Source organism: Gambusia affinis, linkage group LG05 (genome assembly GCF_019740435.1).
Source record: "Gambusia affinis linkage group LG05, SWU_Gaff_1.0, whole genome shotgun sequence".
NCBI lineage: Eukaryota > Metazoa > Chordata > Actinopteri > Cyprinodontiformes > Poeciliidae > Gambusia > Gambusia affinis.
Window position 1 is genome coordinate 31,523,473 of NC_057872.1, and position 12,858 is coordinate 31,536,330.

General features: G+C 45.3%; 1 protein-coding gene across 5 annotated transcripts in view; it reads left to right on the top strand.

The window, feature by feature from the left end:
* col6a4a (collagen, type VI, alpha 4a) overlaps window positions 1–12,858 on the top strand; it is a 70,331-nt gene that overhangs the window by 28,022 nt on the left and 29,451 nt on the right. For 4 of the 5 annotated variants that reach the window (XM_044116428.1, XM_044116431.1, XM_044116430.1 and 1 more), the window contains 3 exons: window positions 8,938–9,042; window positions 10,780–11,388; window positions 12,037–12,624. In XM_044116428.1, coding sequence (XP_043972363.1) covers window positions 8,967–9,042; window positions 10,780–11,388; window positions 12,037–12,624 — 1,273 coding nt within the window. In that variant the 5' untranslated portion in view covers window positions 8,938–8,966. The remainder of the gene's footprint in view (window positions 1–8,937; window positions 9,043–10,779; window positions 11,389–12,036; window positions 12,625–12,858) is intronic. The other variant, XM_044116433.1, reaches the window with a different exon arrangement.

Below are 12,858 nucleotides of genomic sequence, written 5' to 3' on the forward strand. Positions count from 1 at the left end.
TGAAACATAAAACTCTTATAACTCCTACACTAAAACTGTCAGAGGAACCAAACTTTCAGTGATTGATCATCATGGGTTGACCTAAAAGACCCTGTGGTCAAATGATGACATCACTCAGGCCACGCCCCCTGAGAACAGGAAGTGTCATGTTTTACTGGGAACGGTCGCTATCTTACACCTTTGACCTTATCAACTTGAAAGTTTTTCCAGAAACAGAAGACATGCTGGTGTATTTTGGATTCCAGCCCCGACCGGCTTTGATGGAGCAGGTGGGCGTGGCTGTCAAGTGACCTCTAACGCCGCTGTCATTCGTTTGGCTCTGAATTCCACAGTTTTGGGCCAAGCTTCTCCAAACTCATTAGGATGGATCTTTATCCACCTCCTGAAAGAAATCCATAATAAAATTTGGTGGGCGTGGCCTAATGTATTTATGGCGCTGGCTAGAAAATTTTAAATGATCAGCCCCAAGTCATGCTTTAACCTAGAATTACCAAACTTGGTACATATGTGTATCTTTTCAGGACGAACAAAAAAGTCTCTTGGATCCATATTCTAAATTCAACGGATTTTCTGTAATTTTAGATTTTTTAGAAAAAAACATATGTTATTCCCATTAAGTCCTCTTGGTGTCACTGTTACTCCACACATGAATAAGGCGAGAATTACACAGTATGAGAGAGGTGCTGTAATGGCGATATTAACCACTTGGTGTCACTATCACGCCATCCATGACTATGTGTACATTTTTACCACTGCAATTCCCAAAGATGCATCTGTGTATTTTGTAGTTCCACAGTTACGTTGTTTTCGATACTTCTGCTGGCTCGTTGGGATAAAAATAGCCTCCACGGATAACATTAACGATCAATCCTTCCTTAATCCCGTCTGCATGTGCGTTTTTATTATGTAAGTATACATTTCCATCTCCTATATTTGCGTTTATATCACTTATTAGCACTAGAGAACAGAATATGAATATGACGGTTCACAGTCAAGCTAACGCAGCTAAGCTATCTACGTGCACAGAAGCATGCAGGATTTTATCGAGAGAGCAGCCTGCAGCTGCACTCTGCTTATTAATTTTCCTGAAGTAAGAAAAGAAGAATTTCTGATATTTTATTATTGAATCATCTTTATAATTAACAAAATTGTGGAGAAAAAAGATTCTCTGTCAAAACATCTTGTAATGAAGCGCACGCCAAAGCTTAAATCTTATTTCTCAGTTCGCTTTTTATTTGAACCTCCGGTACTTCTAAGAGCGGTTTGCATCCCAGCGAAAACATCTTGTAAGCGCACGCCAAAGCTTAAATCTTATTTCTCAGTTCGGTTTTGTTTATTTGGTGCTTTTCTGTAAGCTAAAATGAATAAGCAGAATTTGAACCTCCGGTAGTTCTAAGAGCGGTTTGGATCCCAGCAGAGATTTTTACTGTGTGCGGTTCTGGCTCGATCTTTAGCACACACGCACGCCTCCATCCCCCCACCCTCGAAGGGTTGAATATGACGGTTGACAGTCAAGCTAACGCAGCTCTCTTGTTTTGACTTATGATGTTTTTTTCAAAAATTGCATAGAAACGAATGAAGAATTGCCTTAATTTTCATGCTAATAATGTTGTAAAACTGTTGTTTGCAATATTTTTACATCAGTTTAAGAAATTTACAGTATATATTGTAATTCTAAATTATAAAAATATTTTTGTAAATATTTGACATTTTCACAGTGAATTTTTTATTTATTTTTTCAAATCGGATTTTGTTTGAAATCAAAACAAAATTTGTTTTGATTTTGATCAAATCAAATAAAAATCAATGATTTGAATGAACTTTAAACTCATTCTTAGAGTTTAAATTAGAGTTTAAATTAATTTTAATTTTAATGCCATGGCTCTTCAGCATTTATGTGAGCTTTAAGGGATTAATTTTTGCTTTGAGATCTGTTTACTTTCTTCCTAGTTAAAGAAAGCACATTTCAGCAGCAAGGCATTTAAAAGTGCTTTACACCAAATCAAAGACAAAAACACAATGCAACATAGAATCAACAATCAAAACAAAACATCAAGTCAGGTTTTGTCAATACATTTGCAATTTATTACATTTCAAATACAACTCTAAACAAGTGGGTTTTTAATTTAGATTTAAAGGAAGTCAGTGTTTCAGCTCTTTTACAATTTTCTGGAAGTTTGTTCCAGATTTGTGGTGCATAGATGCTAAATGCTGCTTCTCCTCATTTGGTTCTGGGGATGTAGAGCAGACCAGAACCAGAAGACCTGAGAGGTCTGGAAGGTTGATACAACAGCAGCAAATCTTTAATGTATTGTGGTGCTAAACCATTCAGTGATTTATAAACTAACAACAGTATTTTAAAGTCTATTGTTTGAGCTACAGGGAGCCAGTGGAGGGACTTTAAAACTGGTGTTATGTGCTCTATCTTCCTGGTTTTAGTGAGAACACGAGCAGCAGCATTATGGATCAGCTGCAGCTGTTTGATTGGTTGGACAGACCTGTGAAGACGCAGTTGTAATAATCAATGTGGCTGAAGATAAACGCATGGATGAGTTTCTCTAGATCTGGCTGAGACATTAGTCCTTTAATCCTGGAAATGTTCTTCAGGTTATAGTAGGCCATCTTTGTGACTGTCTTTATGTGGCTATGAAGGTTCAGGTCAGTGTCCATCACTACTCCCAGGATTCGGGCCTGATTGCTGATTTTTAGTTGTAATAACTGAAGCTTTGCACTGACTCTAGATTGTTCCTCTTTAGGTCCAAAGATAATAACTAGTTTGTTTCTGTTCAGCTGGAGAAAGTTTGGCACATTATCTGTTCTAAGCATCTGTTCTGTGTTTGGATGGGTTCTGAGTAACCTGGTGACTTTAGATGTGCCGCTGCTGCACCACCTGGATAGAATGATTAGTTCATTAGCCCCACCCACTACCCACAGAAAGTCACCATTTTTCCTGCAGTATGTCTAACTTTTCTCTGTTTTTTATATGGATTTAATCCAGTGCAAACCCACTTAAAATGATAAGGTGATGACATCTGTCAATGCTGGCTGAACAGTGTGGGCGTGGCCAGATGGCGAATGTCAGACCCTCGCCATATTCATACGATTGTCTTTAAATCACACATGGATGATCCGATTGGAACCAAACTTGAAATGTAAGACCTGTGGTAACCTTTAAAGAGCTCAAATGTTTTGAAATGTAATTTGACTCCACTGCGCCCCCTAGGTCAATCCATCCGCTATATCTCCGCCGTAAATGGACCGATCTGCGCCAGATTTTTTGTGAGTCGTCGGGAAGCGCTGCCGAACGCATTCGCGTGTGTCGTGTGGCGGGCGATCGGCGCGGAAAGGTTCGCGACGGCTCCCCTGCGGCGAGCGCGCTCTGGAACGGTGCGAGAGCTTCGCGGCTGCTGTAACTCAGCGGTGGCGGCGAGCGAGCAGCGCTTACTGCGAGCTTTAATTTATTCTTCTGACTCATTTTTCTTCTTCATGGGATAAAAATCCAAAACCCAGCGGAACCAGAACCGACAGACTTTTTCTCTCTGAGTCCAGAACAAACACAGCGACTCACAAGGAGCCGCTTTGGATCCGGGTTCTGAGACTTTAATTGGTCCGTTCCATCATCTCTGACAGGAAAAGCAGAGTAAAGACCAAAAACATCTCTGAGACAACAGAACCTCCTCCAGAACCGGACCAGAAGCCCGCAGGCCTCATGTTCTTGTCGGAGGAAACGCTGCAGCACTGCAATCGGACGGAAACAGCCGAGCGCCAGATGTTCCCTCCTGCTTTCATGTCTTTCCAAAAGTTTTCCTGAAGCTTCCATGAAAACTCTGGAATGATCTTCAGGAACAACGCTGCTTCCAGAAACATGTTCTCTGTTTCCAGAAACATGTTCTCTGCTTCCAGAAACATGTTCTCTGTTTCCAGAAACATGTTCTCTGCTTCCAGAAACATGTTCTCTGTTTCCAGAAACATGTTCTCTGTTTCCAGAAACATGTTGTCTGCTTCCAGAAACATGTTCTCTGTTTCCAGAAACATGTTCTCTGCTTTCTGCTGTCCTCCAGGGGAAGAAACGGGCAGCAAGTGCATCAATCATGCAAGAAAATTATGCACAACAGAAACGCTGCAGGTTAATCACCTGGTTATCAATTAATCGGCAGAAGAATCATCAGAATAATCGTCACAATAATTGATTACTAAAATAATGATGGGCAGTGAAATGCAGCCACTTAACGCAACTCCTCCTGACCACCAGGGGGAGTCTAGAGTAGCTGATATTTCCTATATGCTGCTGTCTGATAGCACAAAGCTTAAATCTCATCTGTGGAAAATAGAAACCAGTCAGCGCTTTGTGGAGCTCGTTTCCTGCTGGACACTAGGGGGCGGTGTGGCGCCACACCGCCACGCAGCAGGGGGCGCTCTTTAACATCCGCCATGTTTTTCTGAACCACTGTTCTCAAAGTTTCACAACATCTGAGGCTCATCAATCATAAATCCGGCTGAACGCAACTTTTCTTTCTTACTCCATTTTCACTGAGGTTCTAGTCAAATACGATTTGGCGGACGGCTCCTCCTGGTGGCCAGGAGGACTTTGCTGCTGTTTTTGCTGTTTGTGGCATTTTTCCCTTTTTTTCTTTTTATGGTTGCTGCATTTCCTTTGCTTTTGTTTTGTTGTTGGTAGTTTTTGCTTCTATTTCCTGTGATGTCAGCAGTTTTTGTTTGCAGCGTTTTTCTGTTGCATTTGTTTTTTTGTTGTTGTTGTTATAGTTCATGTTGCTGCGTTTGCTGCTAGCTGTGTGTTTGTCAGCCACTGTACATAAATGCTACATTCAGGTCCAAAGTAGAGAAACCTGTAAAAGGCGACTCCCCCTGGTGGCCAGGAGGACTTCTGCTTGGTGGAGTGTTTTATACTCGCTGCTGTTTCTCATATTTTTAACATTTTTACTTCCTGGGTATCACATGGCTGTGATGTCATTGTTGTGATGTCATCGGGACTGTCCGATGGTTCTGTTGGACCTCAGGGCTCAGATGTAAACCACATCCTGACAGCAGTTTACTCTCGGCCGGCCCGGCCCGTATACCTTCCATGCGACGTGTTTGAATTATCCAGAGAGCAAACATCTGGCGCTGCAACGGGCCAATCAGAGCCCACCACGCTCCAGATGTTACAGAACCTCCAGGTTCTGGTCCTCGACCTCTCCTTCCCATCAGAGAGGCATCTGTTTCCATAGTGACGGGCGGCAGGCTTCTCTCCTTGTCATCAGAACCACGTCCATCTCTGGACTGGACCAGAACCCAACCGACCCAGAGGTCCAGTTCCCTCAGAATCCAACTGATCATGGAGACAGTCAGAAATTTTCCTTCCTTCCTTCCTTCTATATTTCCTTCCTTCCGTCCTTCTTCCTTCCTTCATCCCTTCCTCAGGTTTGTATCAGCAGGTTGCCGTGGAAACAGTTACTATGGGAGACGACCAGAACCTCTGTCCTGGTCCTGCTGATTTCACTGCTGATCTGATCGGCTCTGAACAGAACCAGGAGGAGTAATGAGGCTGTAACGAGGAACATCTGCAGACCAGCCCCAGACTGGACCAGAACCAGAGCACCTCGTTCTGGGCCCGGCCAGCATCAGAACCGCCTGACAATCCTTCAGATTCTCGGAGCGGGACACCAGCAGAGATGAAACGGGCCGGCGGTGTCGATGCACACACAAGCTGTAAACATGGTGGGCTGCCAGAGGTTCTGCAGGTTCTGGTAAACAGAGCTGATGGGTAAACAACACCTGGACCTACAGGGGCCCCAACAGCCCGCAGGCCTCTGATTAGCTGCAGATGGACCCCCTCAAAGGGGCCCTGGGACTAAACCGGCTGAGGAAACACACAGCCAGAACCAGACCGGAACTATTGGTGTGGGTGAACTGGGACACACTGGGCCCAGTGTGGGTGTAGCGGCCGGTCTGAGAGCAGCTGGTGAACCAGCAGCAGTTTCTCCATGAAGCCGATTCTCAGGAAGGATTTTCTGCTCATCCTGGCCATAGCGAGATGCCGCCTGCTGCCCTCAGGTCACAGGAAGTGGAGCTGCTCAGCAGGAAGCGGAGCCGCTCGGCAGTAAGTGCAGCCAGATGCTAAAGCTCAGCGCTAACCATGGAGAAACCATTAAGGCTCATTAAGCTGTCGGAGCCACAGAGTTCCCTGCTCTCACCAGCAGGAACCCAAGTTGGGCCCACAGCAGTCTGGAGTCATTAAACGGCGGGTTCCTCTTGATCGGTAAACGCCACGACTGAAATTCACCAAGAGTTTGATTACCTCATAGATTTCCTCGCATAGATCTCCTATTGAAGCTTCAGAGAGATTCAGCTTTTGTTGAGAGGAGATGACAGAAAATACCAACTTAGTGAGGAGTTGACCTTGTTTCTAGGGGTGGTTGACCCCATGGTTAGGCTCGTCAATCCCGGACGAGCCCCCACTTCTGTTTCACCTGTCAGGCTGTAACATATTGTGCAAAAGGAGTGGGTCAGTAACCAAAAGAAACTCAACTGTAAATTATTTATTTTTCCTGTTTTTTCTCTATCTTAGAGCCTTACAAGCACAGAGTGAAACGACTTTGGGGCTTCAAATGAAAATATAAAACCTTACAGCTCAAAAACAAACAGCTACAATTACTGAACTTGTTTTACCCCCTTGCTAGGCGTTGTTGATCCGGTTGCTAGGCGTGGTTGATGTGGTTGCTAGGCGTTGTTGATCGGGTTGCTAGGTGTTGTTGAACCCAGTAAACCCAGTAAAGAAATGAACCGATCACTGAACCTAAGCTGGATTCACGACGATGAAACTAAATGAAATGAATTTGCAGATCCTGCTGCTCTGTCTCCTTCCTGTCCATCTGTCCTCCATCTTCAGCTGAAAGGTCAAATTTAAAGATTTTCGAGGCTGTGGAAAGCCTGCACTGACTGGAACAGATTCAAGAATCTAAATGTAACCTGCAAATATGTCACCTTTTGTCCAATTTATGGGCAGCAGAGCACAGAGTAATAATCAGATGCAGCTTCTCCTCCGGCGTCATTCAGGAATATTCGCCCAAATCAAAAATAAGCTGACTGACGGACTGGCACCTCCGCTGATGTGTGGCCCACATCACTTCCTGTGGTATCGAGCCGATTCCTGCGACTGCAGCAGATTTACGGTTGTATCTTCGAGGTGAGGTTCCTGCATGGCGTCACTCTGACCCTTGACCTGAGAGGAGGAAACGCTGCGGGGAAACGGGATGAAGCAACCAGGAGACGCGGCTCTAAAACGGTTCAGTCTGACTTTAATTAACATCTGTGTCTCATGAGATCATCCACTAATTTCAGGAAAAATTATGTCAGTGTCATAAAATAAATCAACATCCTGGTGTCATTCACGTCACATTTAGAGTTATTGAACCACAAACCAAAGATAAATCACTGAAAATGGATCAATGTGGAAATTTTTTTCATAATTATAAACAATATAATTTTAAAATGCCTTTTTTTCCCGTCCCTCCAGGGGGTCTTTTTGTGGCTCTAGTGTCTCTTATATAAAAGTTGGCTGACAGGAAAGGAGGGGAAGACATGCAGTAAATATCATCAGGTCCGGGAATCGAACCCGTGACGGCCGCATCAAGGACTCAAGGCCTCTAAACGTGGGTTGCACTGTGCACTACGGCACGCCCTTAAAATGCCTTTTTTTAAACAAAATTTTCTTATTTTGCTGTAATCAAGAAAGATTTACTGACACAGCTGAGGCAACATCTGGGTTTTAGTTTCTGTTTTTTAAACCATCGGGTGTGTTTATGTTTTCTTCATCGTTGGGCTTCATGTTCTGTAGGTCTTATGCTGTTCAGTTCCATGTGCTCATTATTGTTCAAATGGTGTTGCCATTTGTGTGTTTGGTTTAGTTCTCTGTGTTGTTTTTGTCTCCATGTTTCTTTTGTGTTGATTAGTTTCCTTCCTGTTCCTCTGCTAAGCTCACCGCTAATGGCTGCAACACTGAGCATAAACATTGGCCACATTATATCAACATGCTGTTTAGTGGTAGCTAATGCTAAAGCAGCATAGTAACAGGTATCTCTAGTTAACAGGTCTGTCATGACAGGATGAAGAGATTTTCCTGAATAAAGGATTAATGATACCAGGTAGAAGCTAATGCTAGTATGCTAACTTCAACCGTGTTACATCAAAGTTTACAAAAGTAAATCTGTGCACTAGAATTGTTTGGGAAAAATTAGCTTAGGGGAAGCTAAACTTTTCAAAGTTAGCAAAAACATTACAGCACTAAACAACAATTAGCAACACTATTAGCACAAATGTGGCTTAGCGCTCAGCACTGTTACTTACCTTCTTGGTTTCCACTTCATTTCCTGGTCCCATTGTGACGGCTTGGAGGGTTTTAGATTGTTTTCTTCATTAAAGCTCTTCAGTTTACATCCTGCCTTCATTTAGATCCAAACAAAAGCAAACATGCTAGGAAAGGAGGCAGCAGGATGATGGGACTCATGGTGTGGGCTTGGATCATCTCAGCAGTGATGCAGAGAAGATCTGCTGAGGAAGAGGAGGGAACCTGCTGGGCCGACTGGTTCCCAGCAGGAAGAAGAACCAGGAATGGGACAAGTGTACTGTCGACGTGTTTCCACCCACAGTTCTTCCTGGGTTGGAGCGGGCGTATGAATACTTGTGACCCTTTGAGTCTTTTCGTCTGGAATGTTGTTTTGAAAAGATTTACTGAGGGAAACCTCAAATATTTCTGCTTCATATTCTTCCTCTTTTATTTCTGAGCTCTTGTTGCTTGATGGTTGAGGAGACAATGGAAGACACTTTAATGTCTGGTTCTGGTTCTGGTTCCCCACCGCCCAGCTGTGGTTGGACCTCCCTCCTCCAGATGTTGAGCGGATTGCTCCTGTTCATCTCCAACTTGTCTGTTTGTTTCAGGAAGAGAAGAACTTGAGGACATATCCATCATGGAGGGCGGCCGGAGTCTGCTGCTGTGCCTCATCGTGGCGACGTGTTTCCATGGCAACGCCGCTCAGACAACAGGTGGGTGCAATGATGCTGATGCTGCTCTTCTTCACGCACAGACACTCCCACGCTTCACTCGTAACATCTGTAGGAGAGATGAACTCAGCCTGAGCTGCATGTCTCTGCTCCACCCTCACGCTGCACTCCAACACGGCCGGCTTCACCTTCAGCTGCAGGACACTGACCGGGGTTAGCCAGTGTAGCGCCGAGCAGTCAGTATGTAGAGCCCAGTCTGAGGAATCCTCCAGCAGTGGCAGAGGAAACGACCTGAAATGTTGGGATTTGAGCCACAGACGGTTCTGCTGTGCATCTGCTTGGTTCTTCATTGAGCCGTCGCCTTTTCACAGTTCAGGATTTACAGAGAACGTGACTCCGCATGGATACCTCCACTGAACATATCGAAAATACGATATGGTCTGTGGCACTAATGCCAAAGCGCTATGCCAACGTGGCAGGCTATTGCTAAAGAGCTAAATTCAACCACGTTGATAACCACTAAGTGTCACCAGTTATGTTTCCGTCCAACTGTCATTTAATTTTGAGCAAACTTTGAAAATGTCGCAATAAAGAAAAAGAAATTGGAATTATCCATTTCTGTTTCTATGTAAACCTTTGCAGAGGTTAATTTTGCCAGATGATGACGATATATGACTGTAATAAACAGAAGGTATGGGTGGCAAGCTAGCATGAACCACACAAATGGAGGGAGGCCTCCAGCTGAGGTTTGCGCTTTAACAACTTTCCAAGCGCTGTGGCTCTGGTAAGGCACAGACTCACCAGTGAATGGGAGCGTTTGCTGCGTCAGGACATATTTGGAAAACTTGTTTCCATTTCTCCTTCAGCTTTAACATGTTTTTAGAACAGAAAAAATCCACCATAAAATTTACGGACATTTTTTCAAAGAAGTTTCCATCTACCTTTTCTAATGCAATGATTCAAATGTAGGCATAAACACCGTTGATGGAAGCACAGTGTAGTGTAGCACCCTCTACAGGACAGCAGGGTCATTGCTTCAGAAACTGAGGCCTGGTTTCAGTTTGATGCAGAGTTTTGCTAACTGTTGCTGATTTAGGCTAACATAGCGGTGTGGCTTCTGTCAGAAATCAGCAGGACATCAGAAGATTTAAAACTGGATCACAGGTGGAGAATGTGAAGGCAGGAAACGACCCTAACCCTGTAAACAGACTTCAAAATAAGAGCATGAGTAACTTAATTTAACTGAAAATGTACAAAACAGGCAAGTAAATTAACACTTTAGCATTTATATGTAAAAATAAATTTAGGGGAAGCTAAGTATGCTAAATGTTTTCAAAGTTAGCAAAAAACATTTAACGAATAATTAGGTCTGCTAATAGCATATTAGCCTACTAGCGGATTAGAGTGCACCACTGTTGACACGCTACTGGCTGGCAGCCAATCCAGATTGTGGATCATAAAGACTGTGGACGTTAGCTTTTGATTTAGCACTAAGCCGATTTCCACGGTGCGTATTAAAGGATATGAAGGCGTTTCTAGAGGAGCTCTCTAGTATTGGTGGACGGCTGTGATGCCTGTCCACGCTGCTGGCGTCCAGAAACCTTCCAGAACCGCACCGAATCAGGAATCACGCTACTTATTTTCCTCCAGCTTTCACTCAACACAATCAGCTCACCACCTCTATCCTAAAATCACGCTATGCTTCCTCACCTGCGGCCAGAGGTCCGGCCCGGCTTTTAGATTCTGTCAGCGCTCTCCTTGACCTCCACCCTCCCTCAGTCTGCACCCAAGAGGCCGTAGCTGACCTGGTCTTCCTGGTGGACGGCTCATGGAGCATCGGCACCGAGAACTTCGATCAGATCCGTCAGTTTCTCTACACGGTGGTCAACAGCTTCGACGTCAGTACCGATCACGTCCGGGTCGGCCTGGTCCAGTACAGCTTCACGCCGCGTACCGAGTTCCAGCTCAACACCTTCCAGGACAAGGAGGAGATCCTGGAGTACATCAAGAGCCTACCGTACTCAGGGGGCGGAACCAACACCGGGAAGGGCCTGGACTTCGTACTGACCAAGCACTTTGTGGAGTCAGCTGGGAGCCGCGCGGCGCAGAATGTGCCGCAGATCGCCGTGGTCATCACCGACGGCAAATCACAGGACGAGGTGGAGCTCCATGCGGAGAGGCTGAGGGACAAGGGGATCATTCTGTACGCCATCGGCATCAAGGACGCAGACGCAGATGAGCTGAAGCAGATAGCAAACCGGCCGTACAGTCAGCACGTCCACAGCGTGTCGGACTTCTCCGCTCTGCGGGGCATTTCCCAGAACATCATCCAGACGCTCTGCACCACCGTGGAGGAGGCCAAGAGACAAGTCCAGCAGATGTCTCAAGGTAAAGACGGTCTGGTCACACATCCAGAGCTCTGATCTGGAAAGCTGTGATTGGTCCATTTCCTTTAGGATAAACCCAGTTTGATCCCTGGGGGCCACAAGCTGATTGTTGAGGTCCTGAGGTCTTAATCAAAGCTCTGGGAAGATATTCCCTTAAAACAGACAGATTTAGTCACTCTCGCTTTGAGAAAGTACAAGGTGACAGTGGAGAGGAACAAACCCTTTATGAAGGAGAAAGCTTCAGGAGAACCAAAGACAATATAGGCAACAATCTATTAAGACTTTTTTCCAAACAAAATCATTGAGCCATCATTGTGCCTGAGTAAACTAGGAGCTGATTCAACAAGAGAGGAGCTGGAAAACTAAAGGATCTGCCTCTGTGAACCCTGCTGAGTAACATTTTACTGATGAATAGACGGCAGACCATCGAATGGTGAGTTCTGCAACTCAGCTCTGGGAAACACCTGATTAAATAATCTCTCTTCAGAACAGAAACATCTGAGGTTTGTAGGGTGTTTCTCTTCCAAACACTCGGTGATCAGAAACACTCGGTGATCAGAAACACTCGGTGATCAGAAACACTCGGTGATCAGAAACACTCGGATCACGACCAGTTTGCAGTGTTTGACTTTCTTCTTCTTCTTTGCAGAATGTGCCGTAGCCAACATGGCCGACATTGTCTTTCTGGTCGATGGCTCTTCCAGCATTGGCATCTCCAGCTTTCAGCAAGTTCGGTTGTTTCTCCAAAGCGTTGTCTCCGGTCTTGACATCGGCCCAGACAAAGTCCGGGTCGGCCTGGCTCAGTACAGTACCAACCCTCACAAAGAGTTCTTGTTGAAGGAGCACCTGGATGCTTCGTCTCTGATGACTGCAATACAGAAATTTCCCTACCGGGCCGGAGGCACGAATACCGGCAAGGCCATAGACTTCCTGATTTCAGAGTATTTCACGGAGGAGGCGGGCAGCCGAGCGAGTCAGAGAGTGCCTCAGATCGCTGTGGTCATCACTGACGGAGACTCGTCAGACAACGTGACGGACCCTGCCCGGCGACTGCGAGAACAGGGGGTCATCGTCTTCGCCATCGGGGTGGGAAAGGCCAATCTGGAGGAGCTGGAGAACATCGCTAACCAGCCGTCACAGCGCTTCCTGTTCACCATCGACAGCTATGAGGCTCTCCAGACGCTGACGGGGGGTCTGCTGCAAACCGTCTGTGTCTCCATGGAGGACCAAAGACAAGGTGAGGCAGAGAACTGCAGGGCCTCTAAAGTCTCAGTAGGTCTCCCATGGTGCTTTTGGATTTAAAGCAGACATCAATATCAGATTTGTTTGCTGTTCTTGTTTCACATTGTAACTGGTCTAAGCAGCAGGATGTGCTGAGTTCTGCTTCCTGTGATGCTCGAGGTCAACGTTTGGTCCCAAGAACAGCAATAGCTTAGAGACTTTCTTATTCCCAGTCTAGAGTTGGTTGTTG